The following is a 23,889-nucleotide window of genomic DNA, read 5'->3' as shown; positions in this document are numbered from 1 at the left end:
AAAAAGTCGGGAAAGTGTGACATCGGTGAAAAGGCCAATTCATTTGCTGGTCTCCTGCAAAGTGGCCGCATTTGAATAATATTGCAACTTGACAGCAATTCATTTGAGTAGCAATTTTGCTTTTCTTGAAAAAAGCTAACAATCCCACTGTTCATTTGGCAGTGGCCAGGAAATCTACTGCAATTACTGATGTATACCTGCACTCACATAGCACATGTTTTGGAGCTATCGGAACCTTGCTATAGTAACACACTTATTTATAACTTGCAACACGAAAAATATTCACCAGTGTAACATCCACCTGTGAATACAAAAAACTATTTACAGTTGACGCATTCTACCAAACTAATACTTAACATTTGCAATATCCTCTTTAATAATGATAATTATTGTAGACATTACTACCTTCTCACTGCGTAACTTGGTGTCGATCAATTCAAAACAGGAGAGCATTTTACAATTGTAGGACCACTAACAAATTAAGTGGCTTCATTGTCTGTTAATTACAACAAAGGGGGATTCTTTTGGAACATTTGTGATGAACCCTGGTTTAATGACAAGCTTGTTTGTTATACCTGCCAGGGTTGTCCTTTATCAATCCATTTTAAATTTCTTTTTGCTGTGACAACGCTGACAGTTTTTGAGAACAATTATTATTATAACAATTATTGCTGTCAACTTAAGAGGAAATGTTGTGACATAACATCTGACTCTCTTAAAGGGAGAATTTCCAAGCCAAAATTTTGAATTGATTGACACTTTTTATGGCACCATGCACTGTCTTTTTAGTTTAACATAGTCAGGGTTTAAACTCTATTTGAAATCGGAACTTCTGTACTCTTTCTATGATATATTGAAACAATGTAGAAGACACTGCTAGTAAACATTTCTAGTTCCTTGAATAATATACTGTATTTTCGAGTTCTTGCATCTCAGCGAATTGGTGTGAAAATAATTAAGTCCTTGAGGAGCACAGGAGCAGAATCTTGTATACTTACAGCAAGCAAAGTGCACTAAGGCAGTGCAACTTAATCCATAGTAACCCCCCTCCCCATATGCATGCTTTCACACCAATCCTCAGCAGAGCCAAGAATTCTTAAATCATTCAACTTTTGTGCTAAGCCTTGAACAAAATCGATATACTCTGAAATGTAAGGTTAACTAAGATGTTGTTTTTGTCCAACAAACTCAAAGTAATTATAACAAATGACTGATGCCTTTTTCTTCTTGGCACTAACAAAGGTAAACTAAAATAATCCAAGTGTTAAGTCTAACATTTTATAACCCTTACAGATAACTGTGCAATGCCAATATAACTATAATCATTTGGTTTTTAAGGTCTTAGGTCTCTACATGTTCCTTACAGAACAAAACTGACACTGAAAAAAGGATTATAATTTTTCACTTTTGACTCATAATCATCTCTAATAAATGCTCTCATTTATTTACATTTATATTTAGTGTTTTCATAGTAACTTTAATAATTTATTCCTGTGCAAATTTAATTTTAATTTTACTGACACATAAATTATGCGGAACACAATGTAAAATAAATATAACAGGTTTTAAATGATGAGAAATGAAACTAATTTTTAAGATGAAACAAGACTTTTGACTGCTGTAGCTGATCAGAAGTTGCAAATCATTTTGTGAGTTGTAGAAAGTCTTAAAATTATTGTGTCAAAATGAAATTTCATTGACAATTACTTAATGTTATTTATTAGTTGAGCTGCTGTTCAACAATTTCTTGATATTTAGATTTTTGAGAGTAGTGGTTACTCGTTGCAAGATGATCATAAACAATTAAACCGGGAAACTGGACTACTTCAGAACGTTATTACTGGTAACTTGTTACTGCTAACGTTAAACAAGCAATGTATTTGTAAGTCCTGTTGAGGGAAATAATTGTTAAAAATAATATTTTTTCTCATTCAAGACTTATTGAAGACATAACCACTCTCGTTTTTATTTTAACACATTAAATAGCACTTTGTCTCAATCAATTTTTTTGATAAATTTTGTATTAAATATTTAACATGTAACAAATAAAATCATGGAATTCTTTTTACAGTGTTGTTTAACATTATATTGGTGTCAATACTGTTTTGTTGTCATCATCATTATCATTTGTGTTGTCACCACTATGTCACCATTTTCCATTTTAATACTAACATCCTGCTCTCATTTGCTCATTGTTATCCTGTTTACACATTTATATCTAAGTCCTTTACATTTTTTTCTTCAATACAATCCTGGTGATCACTGCTGTTCTCCTTGACGTGTTTAAATAATTATGTCATCATGGTTACTTGTTTGTTTGCCATCTATAGAATGCTGTTTACTAACAAACTAAACTGGTGCCTAATTATGAGGCTATCAAGTGAAATGAGTAATCTTTAAGATTTGAGGATGCCGTAGCTGACAGGTCACACTTAACATAACAATGAATTAAAGGTGATACTTAATTAAAAACTTAATGTAAGTTTGATGTCTTCAAGTTGTTTACAATAGGAAATGCAAGCACATTAAACGTAAATTGCTATGTGTTTTGTCTCTTCAATTTTAAATTTGAGCTCCAACTCGACATTAATTTTGTTGATTTATTAGAGTTTCTAATTGAAAGCAACCAGAAAAATTTAATGCAGTGAATTTATGATGCAAATGAAGGTGACAAGATGTTAACTACATGAAAATTCTTGATCAATCAGGATTCAAAGTTCAACCTTCTACATTATAAGTGTGTGACTTGTCTATGTTTAAAAGCAAACAGTTATAATTCAATTTCACTTTAATGGCATCTCTTAAAACTAAATTATATCTCTGTGCTTTCTGCAAGTGCTTTTCACACCTGCACAGTCATGTCTCCTGTTCTTGAGTTGAAATTAGTTTGTCAGCGTGGCACAAGCACTTTGATTTCTGTTAGCACACTGTTGTTTGCATCATCAAAATGTAAAGCTTTGTTTTGGACAATCTAAAAGGCCATGTTGTGTTCTAGGTAGAAGTTCTAGCCCAGAAATGTGTTGAAGCTTGCAGACGGCAGGTATTTGAGTGTGTGAACACAAGCAACAAAAGTGCTTGTATTTTTATTTTTGTGTGAAAATTTGAAGCAAAGCCAAGGTCATCTGTGCTGCTTGCTGCTGGAGGATAAGCTTTTAAACTAAAATAGATTAACTTATGCTTTGATTCCTGGGGTGCAGTTAAGGGTGCAGTAACTATGGCAACAGGTGTGGTTATGACCTTATGTAGAACCAACGTTTGAGTTTACCATTAACCTCGTAACCTATTCGAACAGTTGTGACAATGAACTAACATGATTTACTTCATTGTTAACTTTTTGAGTGATGCAACGATGCAGTTGTTTTTTATTTTTGTTTATACCTGATTTCTTTAACCACTAATAAAGTTGATATCTTTATTAAACTGATATCTTATTTTGCTCTAACTGAAATACATTGAACCATCTAAGAAGTGATAGCTGTACAGCCAGCATTTGGTATAGCGAGTACAACTTCAGCAAAGAGAGGGAAGCCCCATTCCAGCTTGGGACATTGTGGCAACTCATTGTACAGAACAATGTGTGGCAGATGCAGAAATGAGAGAGAAGAGGGCGTTAAAGGAAATAAGCAAAGCTTAAGGTTGAATAGGGTAGAGGGGTACAGCAGTCCCAAAACCCTTTTCTAGCTTCATTTTCCCCTGTAGGTCCTTTCTCTGCCTGTTGAAAATCGGTTGGCCTTCCTTGTTTGTCACGTGGTCTCTGTTGGTTGGCGCCCTTGTTATACATCTGTACAGCTAACATTTTATAGAACTAAGAAAGGCCATTTTGGCAGTTTTTTTTCTCTTCGAAGGTTTAATCTGTCTAATTGTGCGTATTTCCTTTTTTTTCTATTTTCAGAGAATATGTATAAAGGTCACTGCAGCAGGGTCAGCCCAAAGAACTAATTTAATGAATTTTACAAGGACAATATACTATGAAGCTACAGGTCTTAAGAAATGTAAATCAATTTCTATTGTTTTAAACAACGTTCTTGCTTAGTAGACATCTTAAAGTGCTTTTATTATTTTAGAAACAATCTTGTTTGTTCAAAGGGCAAGGGCAAATTCAGATTCGAATTGAGTGTGCTTAAGTGTCAATTACTGTTTTGTGATGTGTGTAAGGATTGAAGTCTAGCTGGACAGGAATGGTTGAATAACCCGTTGGGGTTGATAGATCAGGCTTGAAGAAGGCATACACGGGCGTTGGATGAATTCCCAGATGGTCTTATACTTGTCTTGTTGAGGGTATCGTGTGAAGGAAGTGGGTTACATAGTGAAGGTTGTTGGTTAGAGGAAAATGGAAGTAAACGTTGTTTGCTCTGCAGCTAGGCTGAGTCGTGGGATTCTTTCCCAATTGGTCTTGTCCCTGTCTGGTTGAGGGCATGGCGTGAAGGAAGCGGGTTATACGGTGAAGGGCGTGGTTGGGAGGAAAATGGGTGTACACGTAGTTTGCTCTGTAGTTAGACTGAGTTGTGGGATGTTTTCCCAATTGGTCTTGTCCCTGTCTGGCGAAAGGCATGGCGTGAAGGAAAAGAGGTACATGTGAAAGGTGTGGCTTAGAGGAATATGAGTGTAATCGTAGTTTGCTCTGCAGCTAGACTGAGTCGTGGGATCTATTCCCAATTGGTCTTGTCCCTGTCTAGTGAAGAGCATGGCGTGAAGGAAAAGGGTATCAAGGGTATGGCTTCAGTCGTGAGATCTATTCCCAATTAATCTTGCCCCTGTCCAGTGAAGAGAATGGTGTGAAGGAAAAGATGTTTCAATTCCTGTCAAATAAGAATGAATGTAAAATCTAGCTGGGAATATAACCTCAAAACAACATAGTTTGAAGGCGAATGGTTTTAGTTTTTTATCTGCTTGAATTGGGAATCTGTCTGCCGAAGATGCCCTTTGAACACCAAGGTCATTTCATTTGAAATTTTTAGAAGCAATTAGCTTTTTTGAGTTCTCGTTTGAGCAATTCGAGTTTACTTTTTTTATCCTTTTCATATTTGAAACAAAACTGTTTTTTAAACAAATCTTTTCTCATAGTATGGCAGAGTGAAAATCTTACGCGTTTCAATTGAATGTAAAGATTGTTGTAAATACTGAATTGTACATTTTTAGCCTTTTAGCTCGTATGGTTGAATTTTATAGTGAATGGCAATTTGTGGTAGGGGATGTTTTTTTTTTTTCATTGTATTTATTGAATTTTTTTTTAAATATAAATACAAATCCGAAGCGAGTGCACAAAATGACCACTAGTGAAGTGTTCAGTTTCTTTTCCGTTGCACAAGTATTGCATGTAACAGTCACTGATCTATATACAGTATACCTTACTAAACTCCATAAGGAAAACGCCGCCCTTAATGGGGGAGGGGTAGCCCATCACCTATCTCACCCCCATAAAAAGCTTACCCTTACCCCCTACATCCTGAGTGGAGAAAAACACTGAGCATTCGGTGGGCTAATTGATATTCAAAAAGCTTTGCTGTGCATTTCATCAACACTGTGCAATTTTATCAACACTGTTTGTATGTTGTTGTTTGAATGAAACGTCGCAAAACAAGAATTTTAGAGTTGAAATTTAAATTAATGTACAATTGGACTGGTGAATCCCGACGTTTTTCCAGGCGTTTGGTGCCTTTGGTTAGTTAGGAGGTAGCGTGAAAAAACAGCGAGGGCGAAAACGAAGAGGGTTGGTCGACGAGGCAGGACGGCTTCTTTACAAACTACCGGCTTTTTCTTTTCCACCTGTCATTCTTCGCGCTATCTTTGCGCTTCTCGCTAATTTTTATTGTGTCGCGCTGCGCTCAAACTAACTGAACGTCTGGACATGCCGTACTAGTTCTCTTTCACCAGATCGCAACAGAGTGAGAACCAGGAACAGCTATTCAAGTCGGGGAGGTGTGTGATTTGTGTTCATTCGTATTGTTCGCTCTATTTTGCAAATTGCATCGCTATAAAATACTTCCCAGGATTCCCTGAGGTGTGAGGGCCGGAAACAACACCCTAGGAAAACCGGCTTGAAGTCGTTGCAACAGTTTAGTTATCGTTGTTTGTCGTTTAGCTTGCGATGGGTGCGCTGTCCTGAAACATCCTTACTCTAAATGAAGTTTGATGGAAAAATTCTGTTGATAACTCATGTTGTAATAAGACGTGTGATGCTTATTAGCTTTGCGCAGGGTATTGCCTTCAGCCTGATTCTCAGACATTTTAGGTCGCTCTCGGCCACGCACTCCACAATGGAGAGAAAGTGCGCAGCTGCGAGCCACCCGCACCGGCTAAGAATCGGGTTGCATTGCCCTGAGCAATTTAAAAAAAATACAAAATAAAAACAAAAAGGAACAAGATAAAAAAACCCTAGAAGTCTGGCTCAAATATTACTGGCTCCTCACCTTCCTTAGTTCCTTTTTTTTGGCATATTGGAACTACTTGATGCAAATAATGTTAAAATTCAGCTTTGTAACGACGTGCTCGCTCTTTCAGAAGGCACAAACAAAACAAATTGAATGACAATATTTATTGTTCATCCATTTCTTTTTTGTGTCCCTTTAATTTACAATCAAGCTAAATTCAATATATCAAAAGTAGCCTATTTTCAAATATCTCCGTTAGAGGAAGGCGGGTTTATGACTTGGGCTGAGGTCTCTGTATATATTGCGTACGTATCTGTAAACTACCCACCGGGGTACCCACGGATATCCACTACCCACAACTCCCCGCCAGGTACCTTTTAGATTCCTGCATGGAAGTGTATTGTGGGTAATGTAGATCCATCATGGCGGCCACGCATGAAGTCGCTCCAGACGCTTTACCGTATTTTGATCAAGGATATGATGACCCAGGAGTTAGAGAAATGGTAAGATTGTGAACTACACGTAAAGTAAACAAGCGTCGTGGTTGTTTCGCCGTGCTGCACAACAACCCAAAGATAGAGATGTGTATTTAACTTAATGACAACGGGATTTTAAGCTAAAACTTGTTGCTGCCTATTGGAAGTCAGATTGGTCGATCTCTTTGTCTTTTTTACACTTGTAAGGAAAAATTTCAGTTTTATTTTAAACGAAAACTACGATCGATGGTACGGAACTGGTGCTGAAAATTTTGACCTCTCAGATTGTTGAGACTTCAGATATTACTGATGACAGACTTTAGTTAAACTTCTCCCTCAAAACAAATTTAAATGTAGGATAGAACATTGTTAAATGTACTATCCTTACTCTTGGATATTTGCAGTCAAAATAATTAGCATCAAGGCAGGTTCTTCAGTCTTTGATTATTATGTGCACTAAAGTTTTGTCAAGATACATAACACTCTGCTATGTGAAATGAAATAACTTTATTGAAATGCCAAAATACTCTAGCACATGTGTTAATTTGAGACACAACATAAAAGGAGTAAATAATTATGTAGATATGAACATATACAATAATAAAAGAAATTGCTACAAAAAGAATTATTCTATTATCTGGTGATACAATGTACATAGATCTTACACTGGCTCATTCTTTACTATGACATGCACCTGTATACCTTTGGCAGGTAAACCAACTGGTTGAAGAAGAGACAAGACGTTACAGACCAACAAAAAACTATTTGGACTTCCTTGCTACTCCAGATTATGAAGCATTTGAGGTGAGAAAAATTATCATTTTTTCTTACTCTTGTAGATGGTTGTCATTCAGTTTTGGGTCACTTGCCATCTTGATCTTCACACCCGCAACAAACTTGTTGCTTCTTGCATGAATTATATCAGCAACAGGTAAGTTCTCCCTTAACATCAAGGGCCTGTCAAGCCTAGTGAGCTGCATCAAGTGTTATGAGTTACTACCTTGAATGAGAGCCCAGTTGTAAACTAAGTTGTGGTCATGATAACGTTATTGATGGTTTGACAATGTTACAGAATCGTGACAAAAACAAGCATAAAAGAAGAGTTATCTAATAGCATTGTGAGTTAATTGAAAGAGACTTCAACTACCTTTGACTGAAACTAACTTACGTGATTTAATCAAATGTTTAGACACTGATCCTGAAAAAGGAATTTGAGAGAATAAGCAAAAGACAACCAATGGATTTGCTAAGCATGAAAAGGTATGTTTTTTTAGATTAATTAAGTTGTACCTTAAATTAAGTAGTGATTACAATGTGTTTCTTGTTCAACCAACCAACCAACAAACAAACAAACAAGGAAACAAACAAACATGTTTTAAGAAACAGCACAACACAAGCATGTTTGGGTTATCCTATTGTAGGAAAACCAAAGCATTTTTGTCTCTATGTAGTGTTGTTGTATTTTAAAATTACTGCCAGCCTTTACGGCTGTCAGTAAGTGTTGAGTCACTTGTTGCCTCAATCTTTACACGTGCAAGTTCACCTGTAACATCAAAAGCCTATCAAGCATATTAAGTTGTAAAAAGTGTTACAGGTAACAGCCCTCAATGATAGCTCTGCTCTTATTTTAGTTGTTTAGTGAAGTCAACAAGCCAATATTGGCTTTGTATACCAGGCAGCTTCTAACAGTTCTTTATTCATCATTAGATATGAGCTTCCTCAACCAACTGCAAACCAAAAACATGACATCACATCCTGGACGGAAGCTGTGGATAACTCCATGGCTCAGCTGGAACATCAAGCTGAGAGGTGAATGACATGTACTTCTGATAGTTTGAGGAGCAGGGATGGTGCAGTGATGAGAGCCTTTGCTTCCCACCAATGTGGCCAGGGTTCAATTCTGGCCTGGTCCCATATGTGGGTTGAGTTTGTTGCTGGTTCTCGCCTTGCTCCAAGGGTTTTTCTCCAGGCTTTCTGGTTTTCCTCCCTCCACAAAAACCAACATTTCCAAATTCCAATTCGACCAGGATAGAGGACCTGCATGAAAACCAGCTAAGACTGATGTGGCGTCTTCTCTAAATATTATAATTTAAAAATTTATCAGTTGTTCATAACTTACATTACTGCCTCACAATCTTCCACGGATATGCAGAGCATTCTTACATACTGGTACATGTAAATTCATTGGGTTGTTAATATTCTTGGATACTTAACTTTTAGTTACTAGAATTTGTCAGTGAGCCCCAGTGATCTGTTTCCATAGAGTATAAACCTGTTATTCCAAAAAACAGCCCCCTGTTTTAGATTGTAATATCCAATAACATGTACCCAGCCAATGTTGAGAAAATGCTAAGCTGAGAAAATGTGTTCACATTCTGTTCAATCCTGGTGTTAGTCAAGTGATCTGAAACTTGTCATTCTTGATTTTCTTTGTATTATTCTTCAGAATTGAAAATCTGGAGTTGTTGTCAAAATATGGTAGTGCTGCTTGGAGAATCCACAATGAAACTTTGACAAGAATACTGGCTCAACAACAAAAGAAACTCATGGACATCAAGTAAGTCAAAAGATTTTCCTTTGATTAATGCATGCTTTGTAGGAACTTTAGAATGCCTGTGATAGAGGAAGGGAAGAAGTGGACATTTTTTTGTTGCACACAGTCTGGGTCACAAAAGGACATGTGATATGATCAAGACTGAATAATAATTCTAATGTTATTACTGTATATTTCATCCTTTAATATTTTAGAAAAGAAATCCAGGAAGTCAACTGGCAGCGGAAAACTGAACAAGTAAGGTTATGGTTAAGGGGGCTCTAAATAGTTTCTTGTACTTAGATTTTGATGGGTCATTATAACCACTCTTTAGCACTTGATAGTACAATCATGGTATCAAAAAACTGCCCAATCATATGTGAATGTGTTGTAAGCATTTTCGTGACACAATAGGTTACCATAGTAACAGTATGACCTGCTTAAAACACCCTTAATTACAGCTTTAGGGGCTTATAATTCAAAAACGGAACGATGAAATTTTTTATATCATCAAATTTTAATAAGCATGATAACAAGCAACTTTTGGCAAAGTTGTAAAAAATGCTGTACATAGTAATTCTGTACATAGCACATAGTAATTCTGTACAAAATACTATGTTCAGAATTTTTTAAAATTTTGCCTAAAGTTGTCTTATCATGCTCATTAAAATTTGATGATATAAAAAAGTTTCACCATGCCATTTTTGAATTATAAGCCCCTAAAGCTGTAATTAAGGGTGCATTTAGTAGGTCATACTGTTGCTATGGTAACCTGCTGTGTCACGATTTCCACTGATCCGTGAGCAGGGTGCAAAGAAAACCAATTTGCGGTATTGCCCCTTGAGCAAATTGTGACTATGCTATTCTGAATGAATGACTGAAAGACTTTTTAAGTGACAATTGTATTTAGCTTAAAAAAACTAATTGGGTCACTATTTACATATCAAAATATACCTTAGCTACATAAAGTTGAAATTATTTACAATTATATTCAAAACAAAACCCCTCACTAGCCATCAAAAACTTCCTTTCAAATGTAATCTATTATAGTATACTGTACTACTTTAATGTCAGTGTTATCAAACATTTTCCCTAAGAACCTTCTCTCGCCCGTTGCGCGTCCACTAACCTAACAGCAAAATCTTTCCACACTGATATGTTCAAAAAGGTACCACAGGTTTATTTTTTACAATGAGCAACCTTAAAAAAAATACGATATGGTAACCCTCTTCACCCCAGAATATTAAAACCACCTTCCCGTCCAGGACAAGTGTTATACCATGAGTCACTCAGCAACAAGGAAACCAGAGTAACTATGCTATGCCACAGACCTAGTAGTGCTGATTGGGGTTCATGTAAAAGGCAGTTAACTTTAATCTACAGCTCTCTGCTCCCTGGGAAATGATAAAATGCTGTTGTCAATGCGTGTTTTCCTGTTGCAAGAGGTACTTTGGGTTTTGAGAGGCATATAAGAATAACAGAAATACATGACGTCATGGTAGCCATGTTGGTGTTCTAACCCATTACCTTTCTCTCCTTTTGGAAACAAGTTATTTACTTACACAAAAATTCCCTTTTGTTTGGGACTACTGATATGGATGCCATGAAAACGCTCTTATACATAGTGGACAATGTCAAGAGTGACTCAACGTTCTTGTCACAAGATTTAACTTTATAGATGTCTGTTTGTTTGTGTTATTGCAGACAAAGGCTGGAGATCAACTTCAACATCTGGAGCAAAGGTTAGTTTAACACTTGCAATGAAGATTTGTTCCTAGGTAAACATGTCTAATTATTCGTTATTATTTACTGCAAGAAATTTAATGGCCGGTTTTTTTGTTTTGTTTTTTCTTAGCTGGGTTGGTCTGGTGACAAAGAATTATGAGATTGAACGAGCTTGTGCAGAACTGGAGGCTGAAGTCGAGAGACTCAAACAGCAACACGATGAAAGATGGTTAGTGTAGGAGATTCTCTGTTATAAAACGTTATTTTTTTAAGATTATTGTTTATACGCCTAACTCCGTGAACGGGCAAGATGAACCGAATCCTGCGACGTGATTGCCCGCGCAATGTTTCTCGCAAGAAAGTAGTGTTCTTTTTCCACATAATGAATCCTTTATTGACAAAGCGTGAGGTCAAGATGGGTGGATATTGGCCTCGTTCTTGTTGGCGTTTTTATGAACCGAGACGGAGTCGAAGTCCAGAAACACGCAAAAATGAAACTTGGCCAATATCCAGCCGTCTTGACCCATCGCTTGGTCAATAACCCGTTTATACTTTGCGGTGTTTGCTATTTCCGTGAGAGGGTAGTCTGCGAGCAGGCTAACATTGGAGCACAAGCTCTTCGCCGCTCGCGCGCGTGACTCAAAGGTGAGCCTGCTCGCAGCCTAGTGAGAGGGTAGTGGCATGTTGGGCTGCACTCTGGGTTCGAGCGACTGTCTTGTTTTCTTGGACATGTCGTTTAGCTCTCAAAACTTGTTTTTTCTGTAAAAATACCTGGGTTTTGCTCGTCGTTTTTCAAGACGCTTTTTATATGATACTGTTTCCTCTGTTTTCTTTTCACACAGATTGGGAAAGAACTTGTTGGTTTAACACAGCATACAACGGCAGTTGTCATGGTTTTGGTCGAGTTTTACTCAACATTTTTGCACCGATGTTTTAGCAACAAAAGAAGTGCAGAAAGATTATACTGTCGTAAACAATTCGGACACGATGGCTCATTGAAGAACAGTAACGGGCAGTGCTGTTTGGCCAGAATTAGTGATATATATGTAGCATTACTCCTTCAACCTGTCTAAGTCGTGCTTTAAAGGATACTTAACGAACTGACACTATGTTACGACCAAACAATTTAAGCGCCTGACCATACATACTGTAATAAAAAATTTTTTGAATGGGATGGCAAATGTTTGTGTCTGCATTTTGCCCCACAACGTAAATGACCTCTTTCCGTTGCATTTATCCCTGGCTTTCAATCCATTTCCTCTTTGTTAAACAATAAAGAAAGTTTATTTCGCAGCTTCACTGACTCACTTTGTGTTAACTGAACTACTACGCGCGTTGTCATTGGTCGATAGGTTTGGTTAGATGAGAAGTATGTAAACTCGGTTGTGACGAGTTTATAAAAGCAATCGAGTACTGGTTTACATAACCGTCTCGAACCCCCTCGTGTTTAAACCAGGCTTTGTAAACACGGAAAAAGTGCCGTATTGCTTAATTAGTGTACGTGTACCGCAGGTCAGGTTTTTAGTTGGGCGTTTCACCACGCAGGTTATTGCTCTTTCACTTCTTTCAACAATTAAAGGGTCTGCTGGTAAACTAATATTTTGTATACTTCAACTCAATCTTACGATGATTGTTGGAGAATCTCCAAAATTCTGTGATGTTCCTAAGTCAGTCGGATTAGACGTTATAGCACTGAATCGAACTACAGAGACGTGTTAACACTTCACATGCCCGTGAGTAGAGCTGAGTCAAGATTTCTGCATGCATGCAATGATAACGAAAAAATTAAGAGAATCGGATCTGGAATTCAATACTGTTACACTAGTCCTTGCGAATAGACTACGCTTATGAACCTAAACATACATCCAGCCTTGAGGCGTGACCCGGTGTCGCTAAAGGAAAGTTGACCAAAGTTAAGCCTTGGTTTCAAATTCCCTTGCTACCACTGCAACTGACCACAAGCCTCTTCCAGTTGGGGCGCAGCGCGAAAATTAACGCAAGTATAAATAGGGAAGAAGGGCGTCGCGCGCCTCGCAGCGAGCCTCTCTCCTTTATTTCGCTGCGCCGTTTCTAGGAAGAGGCTATAGTGGCCACCAATTGAGCAATGTATGATGAAAGTCAATGCAAACGAGGTGTAGTGATGTTACACCGAAACGTAGTTTAGCTGCATTTCAAAGTATATAAGAAAGACTGATCTTTCAAAGTCCTCAGAGGTTTCTTTTGTCATTTTTTCCCCTAAGTTCGATAAAGCAGGTCATGAGGGTTAAATCATAGTCTAGATTCAATTCCTCTATTGAGAATTATGAAAATTTTTCTCTGTTGATTTTGCGGAATTTACCAGAGGTCTACGCCCAAACCCATGTAAAACCCCTTGACTGGGAAAGCCAGCTTAGTGCTCAATTCGTTTAAAATAATCTTCCAGTTTGTGTTACGGTGTTATGCAACTAAAAATAGCGTGTTATCTCTGATTTCATCGTGTAAGGGAAATACATTTGGCAATGATTTACTGACCTTTCATCGGGGGGGATATTTGACAGATCTAGCTGTGAAATAGGATATTATTTCACATAAACCCACAGACTCACCTTGTAATTTTTGCCACAAAGACAGGCTTTCCAAGAGCAGCTTTGCACTGGGTTCTTTTGACAAGGCAAGCGGTTCATGGAATAATTTGCTCCCAAGCGCTAGTCTTTGAGCGAAAAAACTTCAAATTTTAAATTACTATTTTTCATCGACCGTAGTTTATTATTGTAACGCTTGTGTCCTACCAGAAAAGCATCACTTCGTTGCCGCAACGACGAATACAAAATCACAGTTTATCTCAGACAAAAGGTTTGTGGTCTATCGATTCTTCTTTCATTGTTTACAAGCCGCCCTAATTAGTTTCATTCACGTTATTGTTTTGAATTATTTCAGTAGCGCGTCCGAAACTTCCAACACACCGTTGGAATCGCAAAGAGCTGAGGGTAAAGATTGCCGTGCTCTCATCAACCAACAGAAAGCCGATTAGCAACGATATGTGGTAAAAGACCAAGATGAAAGAGAAAGGAATTTCAATAACGGGGGTTTTTCCTCGAATTCTTGCAGCTTTCTGCCTTTTGAGGACGGTCTGTTTTGCTGCCAGTGATGAGTTTTCAAGATTCTGTCCGCTGCCAACATTTACTGGAAAAGGTTATGTAGCTTTCACTGGGGAAATAACGAGATTGTCCCTAGAAAAAAACAATCACGTCACAGCCCATGTTCACGTAAGGAATGTATATCGAAGAGATTCACAACTGAGTAACGTTACTGTAATAAACGCCATTGAAAGAGCTCCGTCTTGTGATCATCAACACAAGTTAGAAGACGTGAGGCTCTGGGTTGCAAAACGACATTCAAGCGGTTTTTTGACCGCAGCTGCTTCCCTGCCCGTTACAATGCGAATGGTGGACGAGGTTCTCAAAGCGCTTCCAGGTATGAATAAATTTAAATGCGTGATGTCTCAACATGCGATTTCGCTGAAATGGCCGCCACTCGTTGCAGAGCGCTTCGTGTAATGTTATGTAAGTTGCGTGCTCTTGAGGTAACGTATGCTCGTACATGACACGAGGCGAAAAATGATCACTGCGCCCACTCGAAGTTTCAACACACGTATCGTATTTTGACCTTAACGGTACAGAAATAACTCGGTTTTGAGAAAAAGTTCCAGGTTAAACTCTTAATCATGCCTTTTTCTCTCAGTTTATCCGCAAACATGACGTCATCGTAATTACAAACGGATGTGGTCTAAAGGCCGAACTTCCCTTCAAGATGTTTCTCGTCGCAAAACGTGGATTCATTTCAGCTAACGTTAGACCACACATTATTCAATTAACCTTTTTTGTCAGGTTCTCGAGTATACTTGTGATATAAACAAGGATTCGATTAATTTGAGTAAAATATCAGTTTCCGAATTTATCTAGACTGTGTCACATGGCGATCTTCGCCAACGGGATATATCATACCAAAGATATGTCAAATAATGATACCGTTAATTATTGCATTATTTTAATCAAATTTTAAGGACTAGCTAGAATTTAGAATCTTCTCGGTTAATACTGTTAATTTCCTTTTGCTGTGCTGCTTTTCAAACCCGTTGACAACAAAACATCACTGAGATATTGTAAACTAATATAAACTAAAACAAGTGCGAGAAAACTCGAGATCTGAAAATTTGAGAACTTGCTGAAACCAACCGGAAGTGGAAGTTTTAATTGGCTTTTAATTATTTATTTTAGCAAACATTTATTTGCGTTCCAGAAGACTTCAGGGTTTTAATCTTGCCGATTTCTTTCTTGATATGAAAGTGTTGAAAGAACCTTAGTTCATTTAGTGCTTTTTGATTCCTTTTAATTAACCAAACCACGATTTTGTTATACCACTTCTTGTTCATGTAAAGTGGTGGGCGGCATTCTCGCCTCAGACGAAAACATTCCAAACAAAATACCGTATGTTTGGGAAAGATTGCCACCAACTTCGATTCTATCCTACTTATGATTCAACACTCAGACCTGCTCGAATTCTGTTCGATATGAAATAGTCCCTTGCTAACCAGACTTCCAACTCTTTCTGTGTCGCCATGTTACAATTTCTGATGATCTTGTGCGTAATGTTGTATTTTTCTTGGTCTGCTTAAAATTTTCCTCTTCGGGCAGCATAATTGTCACTGCCGCCAAAACAGCCAGTTTTCTCGGTAGAACTTATTCGAACGTAATCGCGAGACAAGCATAAGCGAGTCGTTTTGGGACCCTGTTTTGTGTCCGTGGTTGACGGTAGATGAGTTATGTTGATATTTTCCGCGCTCAGGCGATCGATCTCAGATGAGTAAACAAACGGAGTTTCGCGCGCGGTTTTCGACAATAGTTACCAGAAGTCCATTACTCCTGCAGCTAAATGTTTACTCAGGTTGTCGATCTCGGGAGGTAAGCCGGTTTGGCCTCTAAGAAGATACCTCACACTACTTAGCGCAATGGTTCAAACGTTGAATGAAATTCAAAACAGCCAACTCAAGTGACAGAAAAACCCGCAAGAAAATCCAGACAAGGAAACAAGCTAGAAAAATGGCAGAAACTTGGGGTGCGTTTCTTTAAGAAAATCCAAGATTGAATTCTTAAATCCCAAAACGGATTTTCCGTTTCTTTTCTAAACAGATCAATCCAAGATCTCTCGGATCATGGTGCGTCAAAGGAACCGAAGAATCCACTCTCGGCAAGGATTCATCGGTTCCGTTTAAACAGTTACGATCTTGAAAACATCTCAGTCCTAGGTGGACCACCGATTTCCAGGGTTTGGCTTCCACGAACTCCTACATATTAGGCACAAAAAAAGAATAAGTGTTAGAAATCTCCTATTGCGCAGCGGACTCTCACTGAGCAACAAGCGAAAACTTTCGGGCTTTTATTGAGGTCTGCGTTACATATTTGTAAGAATACCAATAGCTACGTGAGCCAGACGTTTCAAACGAAATAAAGCTTGGACTGTTGAAGATGGAAAATAACATACAGTGTTAATTTTCTGTTAAAATAATCCGCTTAAACACCGTCGTGTTAAGGAGAAGTTAAGAACTTTAATCTCGCAGCTTAATTTCCTCCTTTCAACCACTGTTCTGTACGTTTGTTTATGCTGTATTTTTCCGACGATAAACCAACATGTTTACAATGACATTTTACCCACTTGACGTATTATGAAAACTGCGCCATTGCAAAATTAATCTTCAGCACACACAACAAGGAAACCGTGTCAAACTTTAACTAGAGAATAAGAGAACACATATCAACGTTTTTTTTTTTTTAAAGTATCATTTGTTTGTCGTGTTTATGTCTGCTTCGGTGCAATACGTGAAACAAAAAGCGTTTTGATGCAGAATCCACTTATTTCCGGCATTATTTTAAGTCGTAGTTTTTAGCTAAATCTTTACAAGCTCTAGCACGAAAGGTCAAAACTAAAAGAAGGGTTTGGTTCCAAACAGCCATTAGTAAACAAATCGGCAAGTTTCCTTTTCAAACGTCGGTTGAATTGACTCTAAACATTCTAAATTTCCTGTTAATGTATTACGTGAGGTTGTAGGGATCAGCTGAGAGATTTTAGAATTTTCATGTTCTGGTATGGTATGTCAGTTCTAATTCTATATTACGTCGGCGGTACCTGATTAGAATTTGTCATGATGCCCCGCCTTTATCAATTAGAAGAGGATGGGTCTGATAACACGACTTATGATGCTATGTCTTATACCAGCGGCAACAAAACTGTTACGTGCGGGGTAATTTTTAAACCCCGTGGGAAGCCATGACCTCGTTTCCTTGAGACCCTCAATGATGGGGTTTGGGTTAGACCACGAGTAGCCCCTCTTTCATTCAGTCCGCCATGCTTGGCGTGAAAGAAAACCTTGAGGAAAAATGGCCGCGCGAAATCCGTCCTTTCTCGCGCTTCTCGCCCCCAGAATTACGGTCACACTCGACGAGCTAAGCGAAAGAGGGACTACTTGTAGTCTTAGGGTTTTGGTTACCGTTACTGACTAGTATAATAATAACTTTATTTACAAGAAGAAAAAAAAGCAAACAAACAAATAAATTAACAACAAAAACAAAACTTTGTCATGTTCTCTATTATAAAACAAAAGCCTGTATTTTTCAACCAGATGAGAATAAAACCAAAATTAATTTGTTTTGGCGTCGAAAGTTTTTCTGAATGTGCACCCGCTACATTTTTCCACGCTTGGTATTGGTACCATGTTTTTTCTTTACAATATGAATTCTGATTGGTTTATTTATACGTATTGTGATTGGCCGGATATGATCATTTTGAATTTGACTCACCTCAGCGGACTTTCTATAAAGCTCTATACTGTACTCTGCACATCGTTTTCCAGTGAAAAGGCGACATTCACAACACATGTAATGTCGTAACCATGCTTATTATCTGAGCAGATACTGGGAACAAGTAGTGTAGTTACTGGAAAACCATTTTTTTTTAGGTTAGTTTCTTGCTAAGCGGCAGTCCAGCAAGAGAAAGAAGAAAGTTTTTTTGGGGGGAGGGGGGCGAGGGGCGACGTAACCATGGAGTGGGGGGGGAGGGTGGGGTCGATGAAGCGATAGATGAAGGAACGAGTGATAATATTCGTTGTTAAAAAGACTTACACGAGGATATAATTCAATGCAATTTCCGTTTTTTCAGACCATTCTTTTGAAAACGGAGGCAGGATACTAGCTTTCCAACAAGGAGTTGAGTGCAACGAAAGGAACTGTCAGTATGGTGGAGAGTGTGGCGCTGATTCAAGCGGCCGTTTACGCTGTCAGTGTAGAATATACTGTACCCGGCAATACGACCCAGTCTGTGGTACAGATGGTAGAACCTACAACAATCCGTGCCTCATGAGAGCCGCTAGATGTCAATTTCAGAGGGATATTACACGACTCCACTTCGGGCAGTGCGGTACGTCATGCAAAATCAACGTAACTTTCCGATTCGCGTCTCTGGCAGACTCGTACCCAGTCGCTATTTAAGGGTCAGATTTGATTTTTTCAAAGAGAAAATATCCTGGATCGAGTGAAGCGCGCGGGAGGCTATTTCGACCCTTCCCAAGACACCCCGCGCGCCGTAATCCACTCTAGTATCCAATCTGCTCTCCTCCCGAAACACGCAAATAGTGACTGGGTACGAATCTGCGTCTCTGGCTGTTGTAAGAATTTTTATTGGTAATATGTAAGGGCTTATAATTGATTTGCACGAAAACATTGTACGTACAAATGTTTGTACGAAAAAATTGTTAATTAGTTTCATGGATGTGTAGCTCGTTTCTAAGTGACGATATCCCTGTCTCATCAAGATTTTTCATTTTGTAGGTGCCACAAGCTGTTTAGGTTTGAAAAATGCGGGCGTCGGCTCTACGGACGGCGAGTACGTCATTTATGTACGACCAGAGTGTAACACACCAATGAAGGTCTACTGTCATGGTATGAATACCAGTTCACCTAAAGAATACGTCACGCTGCCAGCCGGCGTGCAAAACAACTATGCCTACATCTACGCCAAACGGCTGCCTCCCAGACCCTACTCGGCCAGGTACAAGTGTGAGGGAAAGCCTGGAGCGATGAACTATTCCTCAGCCGGATTGACGAAGTTCCGAAAAGTTCGTGTGGATCTCCCGAGGATGGCCATCGTTCGAGACGATTTCACCTTCGCCAAGTCGGATCCGTTCGGAAGGAGAATCGCCTATGGTTCGGCTGGCGACTGCTTTTCGATGCATTACGGTGGTGCGTGCAGGAGGGGACATTTTAAGGTGGACCTGACTCATACCGGCTTGCACTTGAAGGCGTCCACAGAATGGCAAGCGATAGGTTTCCCTCCTGGAATTGAAATGCACGAGTACAAAAAATCCAAGGACGGCACCTTGGTGTCTGCTAAGTGCGGTGGCTGGTGTGGCAAGTGTAGACCTGTCGGGGAGATGCTGCTGGAACAGACTGTTTGTACTCAAGACGAAGGTAAGTGAACGAGCCGAGAGAGAGTAGAGAGTTACTAGTAAAAACAAATTTTAAATTGGAATCAATAAACGCGCTTAGTGGAAGAAATAACTCATTCATTTTGTTAGGTCTATTCAAAATTCTTGGCATCGGTCGGAAGTGACCGCCTATTTCAAACGATTTGCAACATCCTTCAGGTTCTTGTTGCCCGTTCCAAAAGTCGGCTCCAAAAGTCCGTTTCAAAAGTCCGTTCCAAAGGTCCGTTCCAAAGTTCCTGCAAGTATGATCGTGATTGAGCGCAGCAGGCAAGAGAGATCCCGGCAAGATTATTGAGTGCCATGTTGTTGTCTTCGTTGTGCGCTGAAAGATTCTGGCTCATTGAAAGGATGAGGTTTCGAAACGGTTCTCTTCTGCTAAGTCAATGTTTTGATAATCGCATTGTTGATCATCAGAAGAAAATTGCTAGGATGATGACGCATGCAAAATACTTCAATTGATCGTCCATGGGCATTTCAGCGTACGAACGTTTTGGATTTTGGCGAAGTACTGGTGCTAAGAGATATGTTCCATGTACTCCTGCAGAGGAAGGCATTTGCATATTTGGACGAACATTGCGCACACAAAGATCAGAATACAGCAATATAGTGAAGCTCTCTCAGTTATTTTGATGCCAAGTTTCTCAACTCAGTGTTGATCTATGTGGATTAATGCTCAAGCTTCTAATTAAGCTTGTCGTTTGGCTCTTGAAACGTTAATAATTCTCATTTATTGCATCCTTGATTTGCATTTGCGTGCAAGAAATTAACTAATTGATTCCCTTTTCTCAGATCCCTGCCAGTCTATCGTTTGTGAATTCTACTCCATCTGCCGCCGGTCCAGTGATGGCCTCAGTCACATGTGTCAGTGTCCTTCAAACTGCTCCAAGGCTAACATGCCAGTCTGTGGAAGCGATGATATGACTTATGAGAATGAATGCGAGCTTCAAAGGCACTCTTGCTCCAAAAGGAAGACAATCACAGTCAAGAGCATGGCAGCTTGCGGTAGGTATTTCAAAGGATAGCATAATTCAGGGTGATCTTACGGACGGACCATCATTTTTTTAAGGGGGTGGAGGTGGGCAATGTTCTGTGGCATGAGATTTTTTCTCACCTTTAGGTTGTGCATGATTTTTCTTGGTGGGTAATTGCTTGTGCAAGAATTTTTTTAAAAAGTCAAACACAGGATTTGGATAGTAGAAAACACTTTCAAGCTTGATTTTTTTCCCCATGGCTCCCCTTGCATGATTTTATTTTGACCTATTTTCAGCAGTTTTGGCTGCACAGGAATTTTGTTTTTGGAAATTGCCCAACCCCCTCTCACCCCCTTAGAAAAAATAATGGTCTGTCCCTTAGATCAGAGTCTAAAAAGAGTGATGTTGGAAACAGTCTAGCTAATGTTGTTGTTGCTCTATTGTTCATTGATAACTCCAATTATGTATTTCATGGTTCTCTGGTATAACTAGGTTCACTTTGGTCTTGTTTTATAATACAGTAGTTTGTATAAGTTGATTTTCTCTTTTCTTATACAATAGTATGATATTTTCATTAATGTTATCGATCTTCAGATGTAAAACAGCCTGTCCACCTAATGTTTGCGATTGACACCACCAGTATGAATGAGCCAAAAGTTGTGCAAAAATCTAAAGGTTTCTTCAAAGATCTGGGCAACAGATTCCGGATTCCTGAGCAAGGAATAACACATGGTTTTTTGAAGTTTGACCTTGGTGGCACAGCTAAGATGGATCTTGTAACATTTTACAACTATATTACATTGCCTGCATATATCAACACTTTGCAAAGTACCAAAGACAAAACAACACTTGAGCAAGCACTGGCAGATTCTGTACCTGGTCTGTTATATAGTCTGGAGTATGACAGCAGGCTAAGAGACAGTCAGTACCCTAAGGTGTGATACCATGTTTTTTATATGCACGTGTAGAGCGATAAGACAAAAAATAGATAGTTTAATAGATAGTTTATTTGCAGACAAAAACCTCCTTTATACTTGAGGCCCCAAGCTTCACCTTCACATCTCCTTGTGTCTGTGTGCTTTCTGTCTGTCTGTCTGTCCATCCATCTATTGATATAATAATAGTAATGATGATGATGACTTAATTAACATGTCAATCACTTCTTCCTTCTGTTTTCTGTCCCTTTATCCATTGCTCTGCCTGCCTATCTATTTATCTTTCCATTCCTCAGTGCCTCTGTAAGTTTATAGGTCTGTCTGTCTGTCTGTCTATCCACCTATCATCTTAAATTCCCATTCCAGTTTTCAACCAGTTCTCATTTTAATCTTGTTCCTCAGGCAGTTGTACTTATCACAGATGGAAGTAGTGTGTCCTACCCCCAAGGCCTTGCAGTCATTGCTAAATCATTGAGGGAGGCAGGGGTTAAAGTTGTAGTTGTTCTCGTTGGTGATGCTGACAAAGGCTTAGAGAATGTGAAACCACTAGCCTCACAAATGGACTTCATTTTGGCTGTAGGGTCACCTGATCGGCTAAAGGTGATGGTGCAACCAACAGTCAACAAAATTCTGCAAGGTACATGTAACTAATACAGAACACTGTTTGAAGTAAGGAATCAGGCTAATTGTGATTAAGTATATTGTGGTTTTTATAGATAAGGGAGTTGCTCATTTGGGGAGGTGTCGACTTAGGGGAGGTGTCCATTTAAGAAAGGTCTCTACAGTAGGTAGAAAACCTCAGAACAGGTCAGGCTTAGGGAAGTTATCTGCTGATTGAAAATCTCTGCTTCTGGGATTTCACTGCTATATAGAGATGTCTTTATTAGGGATGTCTTTGTAGAGGTGGCATCTGCTTTGCGGAAATTTTAAGCTTTAAGAAGGTGTTTTTGTTAGGAAGTATCTGCTTAAAGAATATTTTTTCCACAGTGTATGGCTGTATGATTACAACTGAAATCTGCATGATGCGCTGATTGGTTGTCATTGGATGCAAAAAGAGCCAATCAAAGATAGCTTACACATGTATCTGTTTAGAGCAACATCATGCTTTTGAATTTTTTGAGTTGGTTCTCAAACATCTCTTGAATGTGGCAAGAATCCAACAGGCAAAGAATGGGTGTCTGTTTTCTTGTTTACTGAATTTACTTTTTTACTCTCAGATTTGAACACTTGTGGATGGAAACGCTGTCATTTCTACTCAAAATGTGTCAAAAGTGACGTCCCAAAGTGCGAGTGTAGCCCAGTGACCAGTGATGTTATCAGCCCAGTTTGTGGGTCAGATGGCAAGTCTTATAATAACTTAGCTGCCCTGGAGTTAGCAGCCTGTCAGGAACAGAAGTGGATTGTACCTCGACACAGAGGAAGATGCATCACTGGTAAGTCTCTGATTAAGTTTATTGAAAAACATTTCCTCTAAGTCCGTTGCAAAGACAGTTTTTCCTTCCATGGAGACTGGTCTGAAGCACTGGCATATGACTGGATCCAGAACAAATCAGGCCTTACCTTTTTGCAGAGTTACTGAATTGTGGCTTTAATAGCTACAAACACCCTTTGGTGGCTAAAAACGCCTTGAACAAGTTGACAAAATCAGAAAGAGCGCCTTTTTACGTAAATAAGTGTTGAAAGAAACCCATTTAAAGTCTATAATGTCTTCAGGTTTTCTTACGTTGTCTGTAACTGGTTTATTAAACTGGTGTCGCCTGCTCAACCAATTAGATACTAAGTCAATTTCTACACACGGTTTTTGTTGGCGCTTGGGATTGAACTTGCTTCGAGCTTTCACTAATTTATCTTGTTTATGTTTGTTGTAATGGAAAATAGTGATTGCCTTTGCTTCAAACTGACATTTCATTGCGGAAAACAAGTAAAGGATAGTTTATAATGTGGTTTTAGCTTGAAAATGTCAATACAGTCCAAATTAGAACTCGAATTTAAACCGCTAACTTTACTACGGCCAGTACAAGGAAGTGTTTCTTTTTATTTTAAATTATTAATAAATTGAGTAACTTATTTGACAAATAAAGAAGCCTGAGCCGTGTATTACACTGTGATAAAACACGACGGGCATTTGAGAACACGAGGGAAATGTAGAAAACACTCGCCTGCGGCTCGTGTTTTCTACATTTCTCAAGTGTTCTCAAATGTCCGGAGTGTTTTGTCATAGTGTAATACACGGCTTAGGCTTCTTCATTTGCTTTGTGATATAGAGGTAATGTGGCGAAAAACAATAAAACACGCTTTTTCTATGTCTTATACCCTGATAAAACATGGGTTTTGACCAATCAGAGCGCACGCAGGGTCCTATC

The 23,889-nt window shown here is 38.8% G+C and overlaps 3 protein-coding genes across 9 annotated transcripts in view; all 3 read left to right on the top strand.

Annotated features, from left to right (window-relative positions):
* The window catches only part of LOC145482164 (pleckstrin homology domain-containing family G member 5-like), a 38,609-nt gene extending 33,344 nt beyond the window's left edge, over positions 1 to 5,265 (top strand). For 3 of the 4 annotated variants that reach the window (XM_081460775.1, XM_081460772.1, XM_081460776.1), the window contains exon 25: positions 3,893 to 5,265. In XM_081460775.1, coding sequence (XP_081316901.1) covers positions 3,893 to 3,905 — 13 coding nt within the window. In that variant the 3' untranslated portion in view covers positions 3,906 to 5,265. Of the gene's footprint in view, positions 1 to 2,995; positions 3,041 to 3,892 lie in introns of all 4 variants that reach the window. The other variant, XM_081460774.1, reaches the window with a different exon arrangement.
* A 1,528-nt stretch (positions 5,266 to 6,793) lies between these two features.
* Positions 6,794 to 14,115, top strand: LOC145482539 (pre-mRNA-splicing factor SPF27-like). The gene is made up of 9 exons (XM_081461134.1): positions 6,794 to 6,874; positions 7,559 to 7,651; positions 8,037 to 8,107; positions 8,555 to 8,656; positions 9,294 to 9,404; positions 9,596 to 9,638; positions 11,085 to 11,122; positions 11,236 to 11,334; positions 14,022 to 14,115. Exons 1-9 carry the CDS (start codon positions 6,794 to 6,796, stop codon positions 14,113 to 14,115), a joined length of 732 nt encoding a protein of 243 aa, XP_081317260.1.
* LOC145482161 (uncharacterized) overlaps positions 13,608 to 23,889 on the top strand; it is a 112,195-nt gene continuing 101,913 nt past the window's right edge. For 3 of the 4 annotated variants that reach the window (XM_081460770.1, XM_081460769.1, XM_081460767.1), the window contains exons 1-8: positions 13,608 to 13,937; positions 14,022 to 14,558; positions 18,297 to 18,554; positions 18,965 to 19,603; positions 20,410 to 20,622; positions 21,186 to 21,526; positions 21,929 to 22,163; positions 22,744 to 22,959. In XM_081460770.1, coding sequence (XP_081316896.1) covers positions 14,141 to 14,558; positions 18,297 to 18,554; positions 18,965 to 19,603; positions 20,410 to 20,622; positions 21,186 to 21,526; positions 21,929 to 22,163; positions 22,744 to 22,959 — 2,320 coding nt within the window. In that variant the 5' untranslated portion in view covers positions 13,608 to 13,937; positions 14,022 to 14,140. The remainder of the gene's footprint in view (positions 13,938 to 14,021; positions 14,559 to 18,296; positions 18,555 to 18,964; positions 19,604 to 20,409; positions 20,623 to 21,185; positions 21,527 to 21,928; positions 22,164 to 22,743; positions 22,960 to 23,889) is intronic. The other variant, XM_081460768.1, reaches the window with a different exon arrangement.

This window comes from Orbicella franksi, chromosome 3 (genome assembly GCF_964199315.1).
Source record: "Orbicella franksi chromosome 3, jaOrbFran1.1, whole genome shotgun sequence".
Classification (NCBI taxonomy): domain Eukaryota; kingdom Metazoa; phylum Cnidaria; class Anthozoa; order Scleractinia; family Merulinidae; genus Orbicella; species Orbicella franksi.
Note: the sequence above shows the minus strand (reverse complement) of the source record. Positions and strands in the feature narration are given on the sequence as shown.

What these genes read in the sequence shown, in the direction of transcription:
- LOC145482539 (XM_081461134.1), top strand. Translation starts at nt 6,794, where the DNA reads ATGGCGGCCACGCATGAAGTCGCTCCAGACGCTTTACCGTATTTTGAT. An exon ending in GGCAGCGGAAAACTGAACAA is followed by an intron (nt 9,639 to 11,084) that starts GTAAGGTTATGG and finishes GTGTTATTGCAG; the next exon opens with ACAAAGGCTGGAGATCAACT. An exon ending in CTTCAACATCTGGAGCAAAG is followed by an intron (nt 11,123 to 11,235) that starts GTTAGTTTAACA and finishes GTTTTTTCTTAG; the next exon opens with CTGGGTTGGTCTGGTGACAA.